Source organism: Culex pipiens, chromosome 3 (genome assembly GCF_016801865.2).
Source record: "Culex pipiens pallens isolate TS chromosome 3, TS_CPP_V2, whole genome shotgun sequence".
NCBI lineage: Eukaryota > Metazoa > Arthropoda > Insecta > Diptera > Culicidae > Culex > Culex pipiens.
The window spans coordinates 155,965,957-155,979,515 of record NC_068939.1 but is presented as its reverse complement, the minus strand read 5'-3'; the positions used below and the strand labels follow the sequence as shown (position 1 = coordinate 155,979,515).

General features: G+C 44.7%; 3 protein-coding genes across 10 annotated transcripts; 1 reads left to right on the top strand and 2 right to left on the bottom strand.

Annotated features, from left to right (window-relative positions):
• Positions 1-1,422: 1,422 nt before the first annotated feature.
• Positions 1,423-7,354, bottom strand: LOC120414679 (dynactin subunit 1). 8 transcript variants are annotated; one of them, XM_039575966.2, is made up of 9 exons: positions 7,206-7,354; positions 6,843-7,122; positions 6,661-6,785; positions 6,310-6,336; positions 5,837-5,902; positions 5,451-5,525; positions 2,464-5,208; positions 2,257-2,396; positions 1,423-2,195 (listed from the first exon to the last, which is right to left on the bottom strand). In XM_039575966.2, exons 2-9 carry the CDS (start codon positions 7,017-7,019, stop codon positions 1,729-1,731), a joined length of 3,822 nt encoding a protein of 1,273 aa, XP_039431900.1. In that variant the 5' UTR covers positions 7,020-7,122; positions 7,206-7,354; the 3' UTR covers positions 1,423-1,728. The 8 variants fall into 8 exon arrangements, with proteins under 8 accessions (XP_039431900.1, XP_039431921.1, XP_039431913.1 ...); XM_039575987.2 differs by lacking the exon at positions 5,451-5,525; XM_039575979.2 differs by lacking the exon at positions 5,837-5,902.
• Positions 7,355-7,633: 279 nt separating this feature from the next.
• LOC128093506 (uncharacterized) lies at positions 7,634-8,676 on the top strand. Its single transcript, XM_052710559.1, has 2 exons — positions 7,634-7,796; positions 7,855-8,676. Exon 2 carries the CDS (start codon positions 7,989-7,991, stop codon positions 8,334-8,336), a length of 348 nt encoding a protein of 115 aa, XP_052566519.1. The 5' UTR covers positions 7,634-7,796; positions 7,855-7,988; the 3' UTR covers positions 8,337-8,676.
• Positions 8,677-11,856: 3,180 nt separating this feature from the next.
• Positions 11,857-13,040, bottom strand: LOC120414671 (uncharacterized). The gene is made up of 4 exons (XM_039575955.2): positions 12,873-13,040; positions 12,668-12,813; positions 12,439-12,610; positions 11,857-12,379 (listed from the first exon to the last, which is right to left on the bottom strand). The coding sequence occupies exons 1-4, from the start codon at positions 12,952-12,954 to the stop codon at positions 11,991-11,993; spliced, it is 789 nt and encodes a 262-aa protein (XP_039431889.1). The 5' UTR covers positions 12,955-13,040; the 3' UTR covers positions 11,857-11,990.
• Positions 13,041-13,559: the final 519 nt, after the last annotated feature.

Here is a 13,559-nt window from a genome sequence, read left to right as displayed (position 1 = left end):
GTGAGTGTTCGCTCAAAATTTCATCATTTTTGGCAGCACGAAGCAGACCCAAACGAGCGTTGGAAGAAAAAAAGAACTAAGCTGAAAATATAAAAATGGGCGACTGATTAGAATGCGTTTTTGAAATATTTTTTTAAAATGCTTGTAAAAGGAATAGCATAACTTTTAATAAAAGTGAAAAAAAACAGAAATGTTCACAAAAAGTTGCTCTACTCGTTGGTGTACTTGGTTACTGAATTTCAAGGAACAATCCAGATTATCCAGCATCATTCAAACAAGACCGCTTATTAGGCTTAAAATGGGTTTATTTCCCCTAATGGTCCGATTTTCAATGTTAAAATATGAAACATTCGTGATATTTTCCGATCATAATACACTGAAACCCCGATGGTTTGACACCAACTGTTGTCAAACGAACGGGGTCACTTTTTAATTTGACACCCTCTTTACACAGAGCTCACACTTATGGTACGTTCGTTTGACGGCTAGTTCCACACTGAGTGCCGCACTCAGAGCTGTCAAAGTGTTTCTTTGAAGAAACTCGCGCTAGTTCCGCACGAGTTTCGCCGCCATCTTGGAACTGAAACTCTAGTGCCACACTCGATATTTTTTCAGTATCATGCGAGTTCCACGCACACTGACAAATGACGTTCGATTGAACCAAAACTGGCACCGGCTCTTCAAACGAACGTACCAATAGTATGTGTGAGTCCCATGTAAAGGCTAGTATGGAGATCGGAAGGAAAGGGGTCAAGAGACACAGCTTTACGAACAGCAGAAAAAAGGAGAGGGAGCGTTTTCTTGGGGCTTTTCTTCACCCTCGCTGGCTTGCTTTCGCTGCCGCTGCTGCCCATTTGAATTTTTTCTTGACCGGCTCCTTCCGATGTGCGTATACCGCTTAAGAAGTGACAGTTCGGCACTTTTTAGTTTGCCTTTGTCCAACCCACGGGGTATAAACTAAAAAAAGTGTCAAACGAAAAAGTAACCAACCACCGGGGGTTGAACGTATAATTATGTTTTGAAACTATTTTTTTTAAATGCTTAAGCTAAACTTTTAACAGAATACCGTATTTTTGCAAAAAATCAATAATTTGCAATACGGATATCAACCAAAAAAATATTTAGACATGGCCGAATAATTTATCTCCAAAGTTTGTATGGAGAAATAGTCAAAAAGAATCAAATGCACTTGTTTCTCTGTTGATTTATAAAATACCTCACAAAGTGAAACCAATAAAAATATGCCAGTGTTCCCTCTGGGTAATTTGGTTGTTATTCGATGCTGAAGATTTGTTTTATCCTTGCTGTCATTCCGATATTCGCTCTTGTCTGAGTCTTCAAATTTGGTGTAATTTCGTGTCACTAATCTGAGATTGGGCGATGTTTTGGGATTTCTCTATACGAACATCAACGCAACACTGCTATGCTTATTAACTTGTTTTATTTGATTATTATACTTTTTATGTGATTATAAGCCGCTTAAGCTTTGATTAATAAATAACTGGATGAACTTAAAAAGTGATTAAGTAAACTTAAATGTTCTGGAACATAATAGGTACTAAAATGGAATAAAACACATTTTCGCATGATAGAATTTCAACGAAAGAGAAAAAAAACAGAACAGAGAATCTCACCAAAAAAACGCATGCCACTTTCAGGGACAGCTACTCTATCAAACCTTCTTTCATACCCAGACAGAACGTAACTTACTAACTTACCCACGACACCTTACGACGACGCGGCAATGTTGACCTTCAGCGCCGTCGCCAGCTCGGTCGAGGGAAACATTGCAAAGTCCCCGCGGGCTGCACGGTGCGGCTTGCGGGCCAGATACTCGTTCATGATTTCGCACGCCAGCTGTTCAGCCCGCGTTTTGAGCTGCGACTGGGCGCGTTTGTGCTGATTTTCGTGGTCCACGATCGACTTGGAGACGTTGCCGTGGGCGGTCTTGGTGGTGGGCATTTCGGCGCCCCGCACCAGGGACATTATCCACTCGTGGCGCACCTTGGTGACCTCCTTGTCGAGCTGCTCGATGCGTTCGTCCTTGGGCTGGGGAACGTAGAGGGGTTCGAGGTTGGCGAGGATTTTCTTGTATTCGCTGGCCTGCACCTTGAGCCGTTCGGCGCGCTCGTCCTTGAAGGCCCGCTTGAGCAGGGACAGCTCCTGGGCGATGTAGGGCGAGCTGGCGGAGATGTCTGAAAGGGACGGTTGGGTTGGTTGAGAGGGATTTTTGGATGTTAAAGAAGGTTGACTTACCGAGTGCGGTGGTTGTTTTGAGGTCTCCCTTCTTGGAGCTGTAGGATTTGAGCTTGTCGCGCAAGCTGCTCTTTTCACTCTCCAGCGAATCGATGTCGCTCTGCAGGTGATCCATCGTTTCCTCGAAGTCCTTTTCTTTTCTGGAATTGAACAAACGGGGTAGATTGAGAGTAACTCATGTTGAAGATCACCTCCAACAATACTAACTGTTTGAGCTTGGCGCACACTTCGTCGTACATCTTCTGCAGGCGGGCCGTGTTGGTTTCGTGGTCCTGCTGCAGCACCGATAGCTTCTTCTCGGCGAGATCCTTGCGGATCTGCATCTCGGACAGTTCGTTCAGCTTCAGCTTGGCGGCCAGCTTGAGCTGGCGGATTTCCGCCTCGCGGTTCTCGAGCGTCGCGGTGAGTGTCTTTGTTTCCTCGAGCTGCTTCTTGACGGCTTGGGCGCGCAGGATGATCGGTGCGACCGGTTTCTCCTCGGTCTTGGGGTTGGACATGATTTCGTACTCGTGGTCGAGGAGATATTGGGCGAGTTGGCTCATGTCGGTGCTTGTTTTGCTGAGGACCGATCGGATGTTTTGCGCCGGGCCGAGGTCGTCCTGTTCGTAGACCTTCTCGCAGGCGTTGGATAGGATGTCCCAGAGTTGCTCGTGCGAGACGGACACCTCGGTTTCCGGGTCGGCCGTCACCATCTGGACGACCTGCTTGGCGCCGTAGAACAGCACGCTCATCAACTTGTTGAGCGACTCGGCGGTTTTCTTTAAGTTCTGTAGAGTGTTTGGCGACAGGTTGCACTTGGTGATGGAAGCGTCCTGCGGCAGGCGACGCTTGATCAGCTTGAGCTGCTGCTTGACGGCCTCCACGTTCTGGACGATGTACTGCAGCAGCAGGCCGGAGTCGCTCGTTTCGTCGCCGCCCTTGATCATCGTCCGGATGACGGCGGCATCGGTGGTGATCGAGTCGCAGGCCGCCGAGATCGAGGCCGTGCAGTCGCGCACGATCTGCGTCTCGTTGAGTAGGTCTTCCCCGGCTAACAGTACCAGGTACATTGCGTTGAAGAAGGTGACGCACTTTTCGAGATTGTCGGTTGACGAGTTCTCGTCCAGCTGGTTCGCCTTCAGCAGATCAACGATCTCGTCGACCATCTTCTCCTGGGCTTGCATCTCCGGCAGGGAGGCGCCGATCTTCAGCAGGGTGTCCGCGGTGCATGCGGTCAGTCCGTACAGGAACTGGTGCATGATGCTCTGCAGGTTGTGCACGTGGTGAAGCAGGCGCGAGCGGAATCGGAACTGGTACACTTCGTGGCCGCCGACGATGGCGCTGCGATCGATCGTCGGGACGACCGAGAAGCGTTCCCGGGCTTGGCTGACGATGATGCCGGCTTTGAAGACGATGCGGGACACGAGCAGAATAACCAGAACGGCGTCGTGATCCCCACCACGAGCCATGAAGATTTCCGGCATAAACGCGGTCAGATATTTGACGTGTTCGTTGGCCTGGGTCAGCTCGATCTGGCGCAGCTGAAGATCGATGGCGCGCGTGAACGCCTTCGACTCGGCAAACATCTGCTTGAAGTCGATCGTCTCGGAGATGGTGTCCTTGACCAGTTTGCTCGACTCTTGGTTGAGCTTTTCGCGCAGCTCCTGGCACTGATCGTTCAACCGCTGAACCAGCTCGCGGAACTTGAGGATTGTTTGGTCGCGATCGACGATCGTCTCGAAGGCAGCTTCTTTTTCGCGCACTGCTTCGCGCTTGGCTGCGTGCGCCATGTCCAGCTCTTCGCGCATGTCCATCTCCAGCTCGTGGTTGCTCTCGACCAGCTGCTCGTGAACCTCCTCCAGCGCCTCCAGCTCGGCCACTTCTTCCTCCAGAGCCTTGACCTTGTCTTCCAGTTCCATCTTCTTGTCGGCCAGTTGTTCGACCATTTCCTCAGCACCTAGCGCGGCGTCCACCTGCTCCTGCAGATCACCAAGCGTACCTTCAAGGTCGTCGATCTTGCTGGAAAGTTTCTCTTTGGTACGCTGCAGTTCAGCAACTTCCGACTTTTTAGTTTCCAGCTCCTTCTCCAGCTTTTGAATCTCATGCTTCTCATGGGCCGACAGATCACGCAGACGGACCAACGTCTCCCGGAGCCGAACGTTCTGCTGCTCCAGCTGCTTGAACTCGTACGTCGAAGCCCCGGTCCCACCGGTACCATCGCCAATAACCGTGCCCTTCTCCTGCATCTCCGTCTTCAAGATCTCCAAGTCCAGCGTCAGCTCCTCGATGCGTTCCTTGGCCGTCTCCAGCTCCAGCGCAAGCGTGTCCGCCTTCTCCTCGGCCATCTCCTTGTCCAGCGTGATCATTTCCACGTTCTCCGACAGTTCAGCCATTTCCTCGCTGTGCTGATCGCGCGCCTCGATCGCATCCTTGGCCTCCTGCTTGGCCCGCTGCAGATCGCGCTGCAGCTGCGAGTGCGCGTCCATAATCTTGCTCTTGAACTCCACCAGCTGATCGTACTGCGTTTTCAGCTTGTCAAACTCGCGCAGCCGCTCGCGATCCTCGGCCCGTCGCACCTTCAGCGTTTCCAGCTTCTCGACCAGATCCTTGTTCTGCGTCTTCAGATCCTCGATCTCTTGCTGCAGCTGCAGCAGATGGATGCGCTCCTCGGTGCCGGACGGCGCCGGCGAGGGCGACGTCAGCGATTGTCCCGGCGTGAACTGGGGCTTTAACGTCTCGACGAAGCCGGTCTCCACGAAGGAGGCCCGCTTCGACGTCTGCAGCGACTCGGGCGGGCTGATGTGCGACTTGTGCAACGTTTCGTACCGATCGCCGGCCTTCACCATGGTCGGGATGGAGGAGACGGGCGTCGGGATCGAGGACTGGCCGGACGAGGCGCCGCCGCCGCCGGGCGAGGTCAGCTGCGTTTTCGACCCGAGCGAGCTGGTGCTGCGGTTCAGCGAGAGGCGCGAGCTGTTTTCCGGGGGGAGGAAAAAATGTTAGTAAGGTTCAATCCGAGGACATGGTAGATACTAACAGAGTGAATCCCACGCAGTGGCGGGACAAACACGCGTGACTCGAAGCAACAATAACAACAAAAATCAGTGATCTATTGTACAGAGCAAGCGATAACATCAAGAACAACAGCGCAGCGGTAACAGCCAGCAGTGCGGAGGACTAAGATATTACAGAGATTGAGAGAAGAGGGTATTAACCTGGATGATGAGAGTGTCATGGTCATGGAGGCTCGCTTCGACTGGGGCTGTTTGACGGGTGACTTACGACGCACACTGATTTTCCAAATGGATCCACGGGATACACGCACACGGAGTTGAGGGGGGGTTGTTAGATATCGACCGGATGTGTTTGTGTGATATTATGGTGGTGGCGATTCGAGGTTTTGTTAGTTGGGACGGTTGAAGATAGATTGGAAACGTTAGTTTATGGTATTCTAGCTGTATAAAGTTATATGATAATGATACAATGGAACTGATGAAATGAATCCAACAACTGATAAAAGACTTCCAAAAGGGATTCAACTCAACAACTAAAAGAAAAGCAAAAAAACCAAGTTCTAATCAAGAGTCCGGATGTAACTTACGCCGTTGGTTTCGCGGCAACCATTCCCGTGCCCGGGAGCGATGCCAGCGAACGGACCGATCCAGCACTAATATTTGCGTTAGCGTGGGTTATATAAATTTCACAGAGATTAGAAATTAAACCAGGAGGGAAAAAATGTTCGATAGAAAACGGAAGCGAAGTTTTGAAATGATTAAGCTGGAACTAACAGAATTTGTAGGTATTGATAGTTTTGAAAGAAACATGAAGCATGTAACGAAACAAAAAAACGAAGATTCAGTGCAGAGGCGCCAATCGATTCCACGGTTTCTATGAGCTATTGATTACTATCGAGAATGCGAAATGGACACATTTTTTTTGTTCGGTAGTGCTTGGTGACGGACTACACAGTCTGCTGCTAGAAAGGATGAGCGGTTTGATGAGCTTGAACTTGGCACATTTGAGGTTCGAAGCCTCGCGAATGAAACACAGTTTTAGTGGGTGCTGATCACTTACTTTGACTTCAAGGGCGCACGTTTGGCACTATTGCTCATGTTAATACAAATTTTGAGTGAGTTTTTTTTTTGTTTTAGAGAATTTTGACAATGTTTGAGGGATTTTGAAACGATTCACCAACGAACAATGTAAAGAGAAATGGAAATACAAAAAATGGATCAACCAAACGAAGTTAACGGCTGGCGATAGCTGCTAGAGAGAAAGATGCAAAAATGGGCAAGTTTGTATGGCGCAAAATGATTGATAGATACTTAGAGTTAGAAATGTTCTAGGGAAAGAGAGACTTATTCAGTGATCCGTCCAGTGTTAGTTAAACCTGCAACTAGCTTGCGCAGAACATAAACAATTTACCTGCTCAACCGCGAACGTGGCTTCTCCTCCGGAGTCTGCACCTCCCCCACATCAATCTGGTTGCCGCCCTCATCCAGGAACACCAGCTGCGTTGGCCGCACGAACATGCCGTAGTTTTCATCGCACTACAATAAAGAAAATTAGTCAGAAGTCCCAGTCCAACTCCCGTTCACCCCACCCACCGAAAAGTACGTCTGTCCCTTGATGGAGCCGTTGTTCTTGCCCTTGGGCTCGTCCAGAATGACGCCGACCCACTTGCCCACCGCGAACGAGGTCATGCCGACGTACGCGATCACGCCACGCACGTCCTTGCCGGACACCTCGATCCGCTGGCCAATCTTGAGCAGCCGTTCGCTCATCGTGGCAGCCGGGTTGGTTCGTTGGTTACTCGAAAACCGGGCTGTTCTGCTCCTTCAGGGTGGTAAACTGAATACGGGCTTCGAGATGGTGTACCGTTTTGCACTGAAAGATGTTGATGTCATCAGTGGGCAAATTTGCAAGCGTAAATTAACTCTTGAAAGCTTTGTGCATTCAACAATATTTACCTGTAAATTGCCACCAGTGACGCCAGGAACGGTTTAGACTTACAACTAACGCGTAAAGTAGTAGTATTTTAGCGAAATTCCACTAAATTTAACACATTTTGGAGGAAACAAATTGATTTCAGGTGAAAATTTCTGGCGATGTCACTTTCTGACAGCAGCCACAAAAACAACACTGAGGAAAAAGAATGTAAGATTTTCATAAGTCTACATCTTATGTGCTGCCTGATTTGAGTATCCACTAGCCTCTCGCGATTTTCATAGACAATCTTATGACCGTCACGATACATTCATATGGTTATAACTAAACTTTACTTATGCATTTGGTCCACTGTTGATCGACTATGGACTTCATAAGAAATTCTTATGGAATTCATCTGTAATTTTTAATGGTTTTCGCTCAAGATGATAGTGTGAAATTTTTTGACATTTCAAGATAGCGAAAGGACGGATCGAGCAGACAATTTTGAACGCTCGCGACTCCAAACCGCCCGTAATTAGTTCCGGTAACTTCTTTACAAAGCTGCCGCCGCCGCTATGAGCTTCTGATCGAACAAATAAATTTTCGTGTTTAACGCGACCTCCAAGACTCAGGTAAGTTCTATGGCGGGTGTTTCGTGGGTTTTGGTTCGAAGTTGAATATTTTGTTTAGGTATTTTTAGGCAACATCAACGGCCGTTGGTTCCGCCGGCGGCCCCTCCTCAGCATCCTCCAGAAGGATCCGGAGAATAGCATCGGTGAGGACAGTTCCGGCTGGTCCAATGTTTTAGTTTGATTGACGCGGTCATGACAAAGGTGTATTACAATACGACGAACCCGAACCAGCTGGTCGGGACGAAGCTGCCCAGCATCAAGAACGTACCGCTATTGGCCTTCGGATCGATAGGACTCACGAACCTGGCGCACCTAACCCTGCTGGCGAGCACCCTTGGCCAGCACAAGCGACCGATATATGCGATCAAGTGGAACAAACGGACAACTACGTGGGTGTGGACAAACGACCATCATCTGAAACACGTCCACCGGCCAATGCACGCAGATATTTATCTTCCACTCGGTGAACCAATCGTTTGCAGCACGGATCGAACCAAATTCAACCTCCGGTCCATCCATTCGGTTGGAAGATACGGATAAAACATCTCCTCGAAGCAAAAAGGGAAATGAAGTTTTGGTAATATTACGATAATTTAAAAAAATATATTCGTTTACAATTTAAATTAATTTTTGTTTTTATTCAAATGAAAATAAGAAAAAATGGGTATAAAAAACAATGTTTGTTAATATGATCTCCATAAGCATTGCCATATATTCTGTACATAATTCCATCTATGAATGTCATAAGATAACTCAATGGAAATCTTAATTGACGGCTTTGTCAAATTTCCCCTCCCAGCCAAAAGAAAATCTTATGACATCCGAATAAAATCCTGATGTCAAAAGGTCATAAGACGTTCTTATGGATTTTGCTAGTACTTTTTTCTGAGTGAACACCAACAAAAGTACACCAAAGTACTAAATTAGAAAAGGTCAAGCGTGTTTAGAAAGTGCACGGTGTGTTGGAGGGTTGGTAAATATTTGATGAAAATATTTTAAATGCACCTGTTGCTTCTCAAGTTTTGATAATAATTATTATCTTGCAATTACTGAACAAAATAGAGACATTTGATATTATGCAATGAGCAACTCTTTCAAGAATGAGCGTTAACGATTGTAGGCTGATACGGATCTCGGAAGAAATTCTACACTCCATATAAAAAAGCCGGTCAAGGAAACCCAGTCAAAGCTTTCTAGCAGGATTCTAGTAGAGTTCTGCTAGCATATTTTGTGACTGGGAAGGGTCACGAAAAGTTTTTTTCCGAGGATTTTTCTCAACCTACGTTTCTTGGCGTGGTTCACTAGTAAATTTATTTTACATCGAAAAATGAAGTTAAACAATTTGTGCGACCAATATTTCGATTTTTTTTACAAAATCAGTATTGATTCAAAAGTAAAAGATTTTTTGCCCGTTCGGAAAATTTCTAAAAAGTTGTCATTTCGACGCTCTCGTGCTCAACCCCCGGTGGTTGGTCACTTTTTCGTTTGACATTTTTTAGTTTGTACCCCGTTGGTTTGACAAAGTCAAACTAAAAAGTGACGAACTGTCACTTTATACACGGCGCTCACGCACACTATCAAAACAAACGATTGGTGGTGTGTGTGAACTCCGTGTAAAAGGGGTGTCAAACTAAAAAGTGACCCCGTTCGTTTGACAACAGTTGGTGTCAAACCATCGGGGTTTGAGTGTATCATGTCGCACCCGCCATTTCGACGTTCCGAGAAAAACGCGTTTTAATGATTGACCGTGAATAAACAAAAACGAGAGCACGCAATGTAAACAATAAAAACACGTTTTGTTTGGCTGACCATTCTGTGCATTGCCCCGAAGTTTGGTTGTATTTGGTTGTCGGAGTCCTGAGTTATAATTACAAATGTTTACGGTAGTCTCACTTGTACGTGCGTCAAACGCATCCTGACCTGAAATCCCTTTGGCCAATTGTCGCACTTACATCAATTTTCAGGGAGTGACAAGATAGCACGACAAGATTGAAACTTCTTTCATATGAAAAGTGACAAAAATCCGCGGAGCTTTTTTGATTTTTATTGAATATCTCAGGATTGAAATCGAATTTTGGGGATCTGTGAAGGTCAAAAGGTGAGGCATTGTGAGCTGCACAAAATGGCGTTCTTAACTCAATTTGGCCCAAAATGCACGTACGACAAGTTAGCACGACGGCGACGATTTGATGTCCCCTAAAACATATCAGAAAATGAAAAAAAGTGTTTTTTGCAAATCAAGTTTTAGTGACAAAAAGTAAAATTAAAACACTGACGAACTGACGTGCCACCAGGAACAAATTGGTCGATCATTTTTGACCGCACACTGTTTCTTTTTCTTTCTACTGTTCTCTTCTTCGGCGATTGTCAGAATTCGAGTTTGACGTGTTGTCACATCAGCTGTTTCCTTGTTGTGAAGAATTCTGGAACAACATGTGTAAATGGCGGATAAGAGTTGGAATGGAAATGTTACGAAAAGTCTAAAAGATAGCCTAATTTGGATGTTTAACGACATTTCTTGCCTTATTTTACATTAAATAATGTAAGATTTGCAAAATATTCATCGTTTAGTTCAGAATTTGCTAAAGTTTTCAGGTTTCAATATGTTTTCCCCCATTTTCGTTTGTTGTTCCTGAAAGTTTCTCAGCAAGTGCAGCTGCGCATCTGTCAAATCGTCTGTTTGACAATCGCTGATCGCTGAGGGTGAGTGAGAAGGAAGATAGGAATGTGCGGTCAAGTTTGGATTCGGGGTGGCACGTCAGTTCGTCAGTGATTAAAAATCACCAAAACAAATTTTACCGTGTATCATTTTTTTTCAGTGTAGTCCTTATCCAACCTACAACTTCGCCGAAGACACCAAATTGATCAAAAAATTCATTGAAATGATACAGATTTTAGAATTTTTATATATTATTTTGGTATGGACAGCTGCCAAATTTGTATGGAAAATTATATGGACAAACTAATGATGCAAAATGGCTTCTTTGAGCATACCGAAGGCACCAAAAAAGTTTCAGTCGGATAAAAAAAATACAAAATTTAAATTTAAAAAAGTCCGATTTCGTAGAGAATCGCTCATTTCTAAATACTTTTTTTTCATTAAATGCAAAAAAAAAATGACAAGACAAATTGTTTTTTTTTTATGGATCAACTATTTTCCCTTTGGAACGAGCTGTCAAGTAGGTGTCAAGAAGCGACGCGAAGTAATTTTTTTTAAATTGATTTTAAAATCCATTTTAAATCCTTTGCGGTCGCTGTACTCCGAAAAATGAGCTTTATCGTTGTAAATAATAATATCACAAATTTAAGCATAATTTTAGGACCAAATATCGTTAGATTGTCTGACAGAAAATAAAAAAAAAATCAAAATCCGTAAATTCAAAAAATTCTAAATTAAACAATTTAAATATGTCAAAATTAAAAATTTGAAAAAATCGGAACATAAAAAAACAAATGTTTAACAATACTACAATTGATTTTAAAAAAGAAATTCCTATTAAAAAACTCAATAAATCAAAATATAAAAAAAATCTAAAATTTAAAATCCTAAATCAAGAAATTTGTTTCAAACCTAAAATATTACTTTATTTCCAAAATTTTCTAGCGGCATTCAAGAATTAAACAATAAAAAAAATCCAAAATAAAATAATTTAAAAAATAAAATTAATTTAAAATTCAAAAATTTCATTATTTAAAAATATTAATTTAGTTATTTACGAAATAAGAAACTCATGACTTTGAGAACTTAAAGAATTGAAAGAATTAAATAAAAATAGCAAATAAAGCTTCGAAGACATGTCTTTGTTTAAACCCACTGCCACTCAAACCTATTTTTGAAAAGTCTAAAAAAAATAATTTTTGAATTTTATAAAAAGGGTTATGGACACATTAATTTATTAGTAATCGTAGTTTCAAGTATTCGATTATTTCCCAAATGCTAATTTTCAAAACAAAGTTGTCTTATTAGACAATCAGTTCTGTCTATACATCATGTCTTAAAACTTTCGCTTATTCCATCAAATGCCGGATTAATCAGTGCGAAGCCCGCGTGCCTACCAAGCGTCAATGCTATGAGAAGGACTCAATCACAAGAAAGAAAAATTAAAATTATTTTCGCACACTTACAGCATATCGCAAGGAATTAATCAATTTTATAAAAGATCTTACAGCCTCAGTACACCCTTCAAACCTGTCTCAACCATCAATTTCATCGATCCGTTGCTCGAGCACGTCCACGTGCTGCCGCAGCCGGTTCATCTTGCGCAGGCAGCGCGAAACGCGTCGCCGGGACACCTCGCAATTAGCCTTCAGCTTCTGGTTCTCCTTTTTCGTAATTTGGTATCGATCGCGGTAGTAGATCGCGTACTGATACCATTGGTTCATCAGCTCATGGCCGTTGGGTTGGGTGTGCATTTTCGGCTGCTGTTGCTGCGCGGGAGCGTCCGAGATCCGGCCGGGTTGGTTCTGAATATCTCCGAGGGGATTCCTGTGGGTGTTGCTCTTGTGGCGAGTGTGAGCATTCTTGAGCAGCAACAACAGCTGGGCCTCGAACGAGTTGCGGTCCCTGGCCGGGAACCAAGCACCTGCAGGTAACTTACCGTTAGAAAATATAAGATCTAGTTTTAAAATGATTTAGTCTTACTCTTAATCGCCGACATAATTCGTGGAAAGTTGTCCCGCATAGTGCAATCATACTTGCCACTTTTAAGCCGGGAAAAACCGACCCGGCTCAGCACGGAATCAGCGATAAAGTGCCGGAACATTTCACTCTCGTTGCCATGGTGGCGGATGGTCAGCACCTGCAAATGACAAAGCTGGCAAGAGAAAATCCGTTTAGTTGTGCCGGTCGAACCTAACTGGTCACATCTCACCAGGCACTCGTACTGCTGCATAGACGAAATGGAATGCTCCAGGTCGATCATGTCCTGTAGCTTCTGGATGGGCAAGGTTAGCGCGGCCGGAGGACGTTCCGGCACCTCGAGCGAACCGCTGGACGAGTTGGAATATTGCTCGTCTGCTGTTCAAAAGAGTACATTTTCGAAGAGTCCATCGTCTAAGCTGCTTGGTCAGACTTACCGGAAGGCCAATGCTGGGTGCTGCCGGTGGACACGGTCCAACCGACCGGTTGGGTTGGCTGTCCGAAAAAGGTCGGATTCATTGACACTGTGTTTGGAGTGAAATTTGAGACAAGAGCTGTTGGAAAATTGGGTGTGGCCACTTGATTGTCAAAACCGGATGCGGACGTGAACATTTTGCGCCGATTTTCTTTACGGTAAACAAAAAAAGCAACAACAACAAAAAGGGAACAGACACAAAAAACTTAACATTTCAAAAATACACTGCAAAAAATACACACTTCTGCTTCAACTGGTTACCCACATGAATTTTCATTTGCCTCTCACGAAAGTGGTTAATATGTACTTGACTAATTGGGTCTAAAAATTAAGCCTAAATTTGTGATATTATTGTTCATATATTTCTACAACCGCAAAGGAATGGATTTTAAAATCAATTTTGAAAAATTAACTTATGCTCTTTACAGAAAAAGCTAAGGCAAGCGGAGAGGATGTCGAGCCGCTGTCAGTGCGAGCCACCTCCATAAGCTTGCGGTTGTGAGAGCAGAATGGAGAACTCGAGAGATAGCGTGAAAACTGAGACAGAAGATTCTCTCCGTTTGACCCAGAGAAAAAGTCCTAACTTGACAGTTCGTTCCAAGGCCACCATAAATCATAGCTGATTCATCGCAAAAATGTTGTCTTGTCA

What these genes read in the sequence shown, in the direction of transcription:
- LOC120414679 (XM_039575966.2), bottom strand. Translation starts at nt 7,019, where the DNA reads ATGAGCGAACGGCTGCTCAAGATTGGCCAGCGGATCGAGGTGTCCGGC. An exon ending in CCACGTTCGCGGTTGAGCAG is followed by an intron (nt 6,337 to 6,660) that starts GTAAATTGTTTA and finishes CATGAGCAATAG; the next exon opens with TGCCAAACGTGCGCCCTTGA. An exon ending in ATGACACTCTCATCATCCAG is followed by an intron (nt 5,209 to 5,450) that starts GTTAATACCCTC and finishes CCCGGAAAACAG; the next exon opens with CTCGCGCCTCTCGCTGAACC.
- LOC128093506 (XM_052710559.1), top strand. Translation starts at nt 7,989, where the DNA reads ATGACAAAGGTGTATTACAATACGACGAACCCGAACCAGCTGGTCGGG.
- LOC120414671 (XM_039575955.2), bottom strand. Translation starts at nt 12,954, where the DNA reads ATGAATCCGACCTTTTTCGGACAGCCAACCCAACCGGTCGGTTGGACC. An exon ending in TGCAGCAGTACGAGTGCCTG is followed by an intron (nt 12,611 to 12,667) that starts GTGAGATGTGAC and finishes TTCTCTTGCCAG; the next exon opens with CTTTGTCATTTGCAGGTGCT. An exon ending in AATTATGTCGGCGATTAAGA is followed by an intron (nt 12,380 to 12,438) that starts GTAAGACTAAAT and finishes AGTTACCTGCAG; the next exon opens with GTGCTTGGTTCCCGGCCAGG.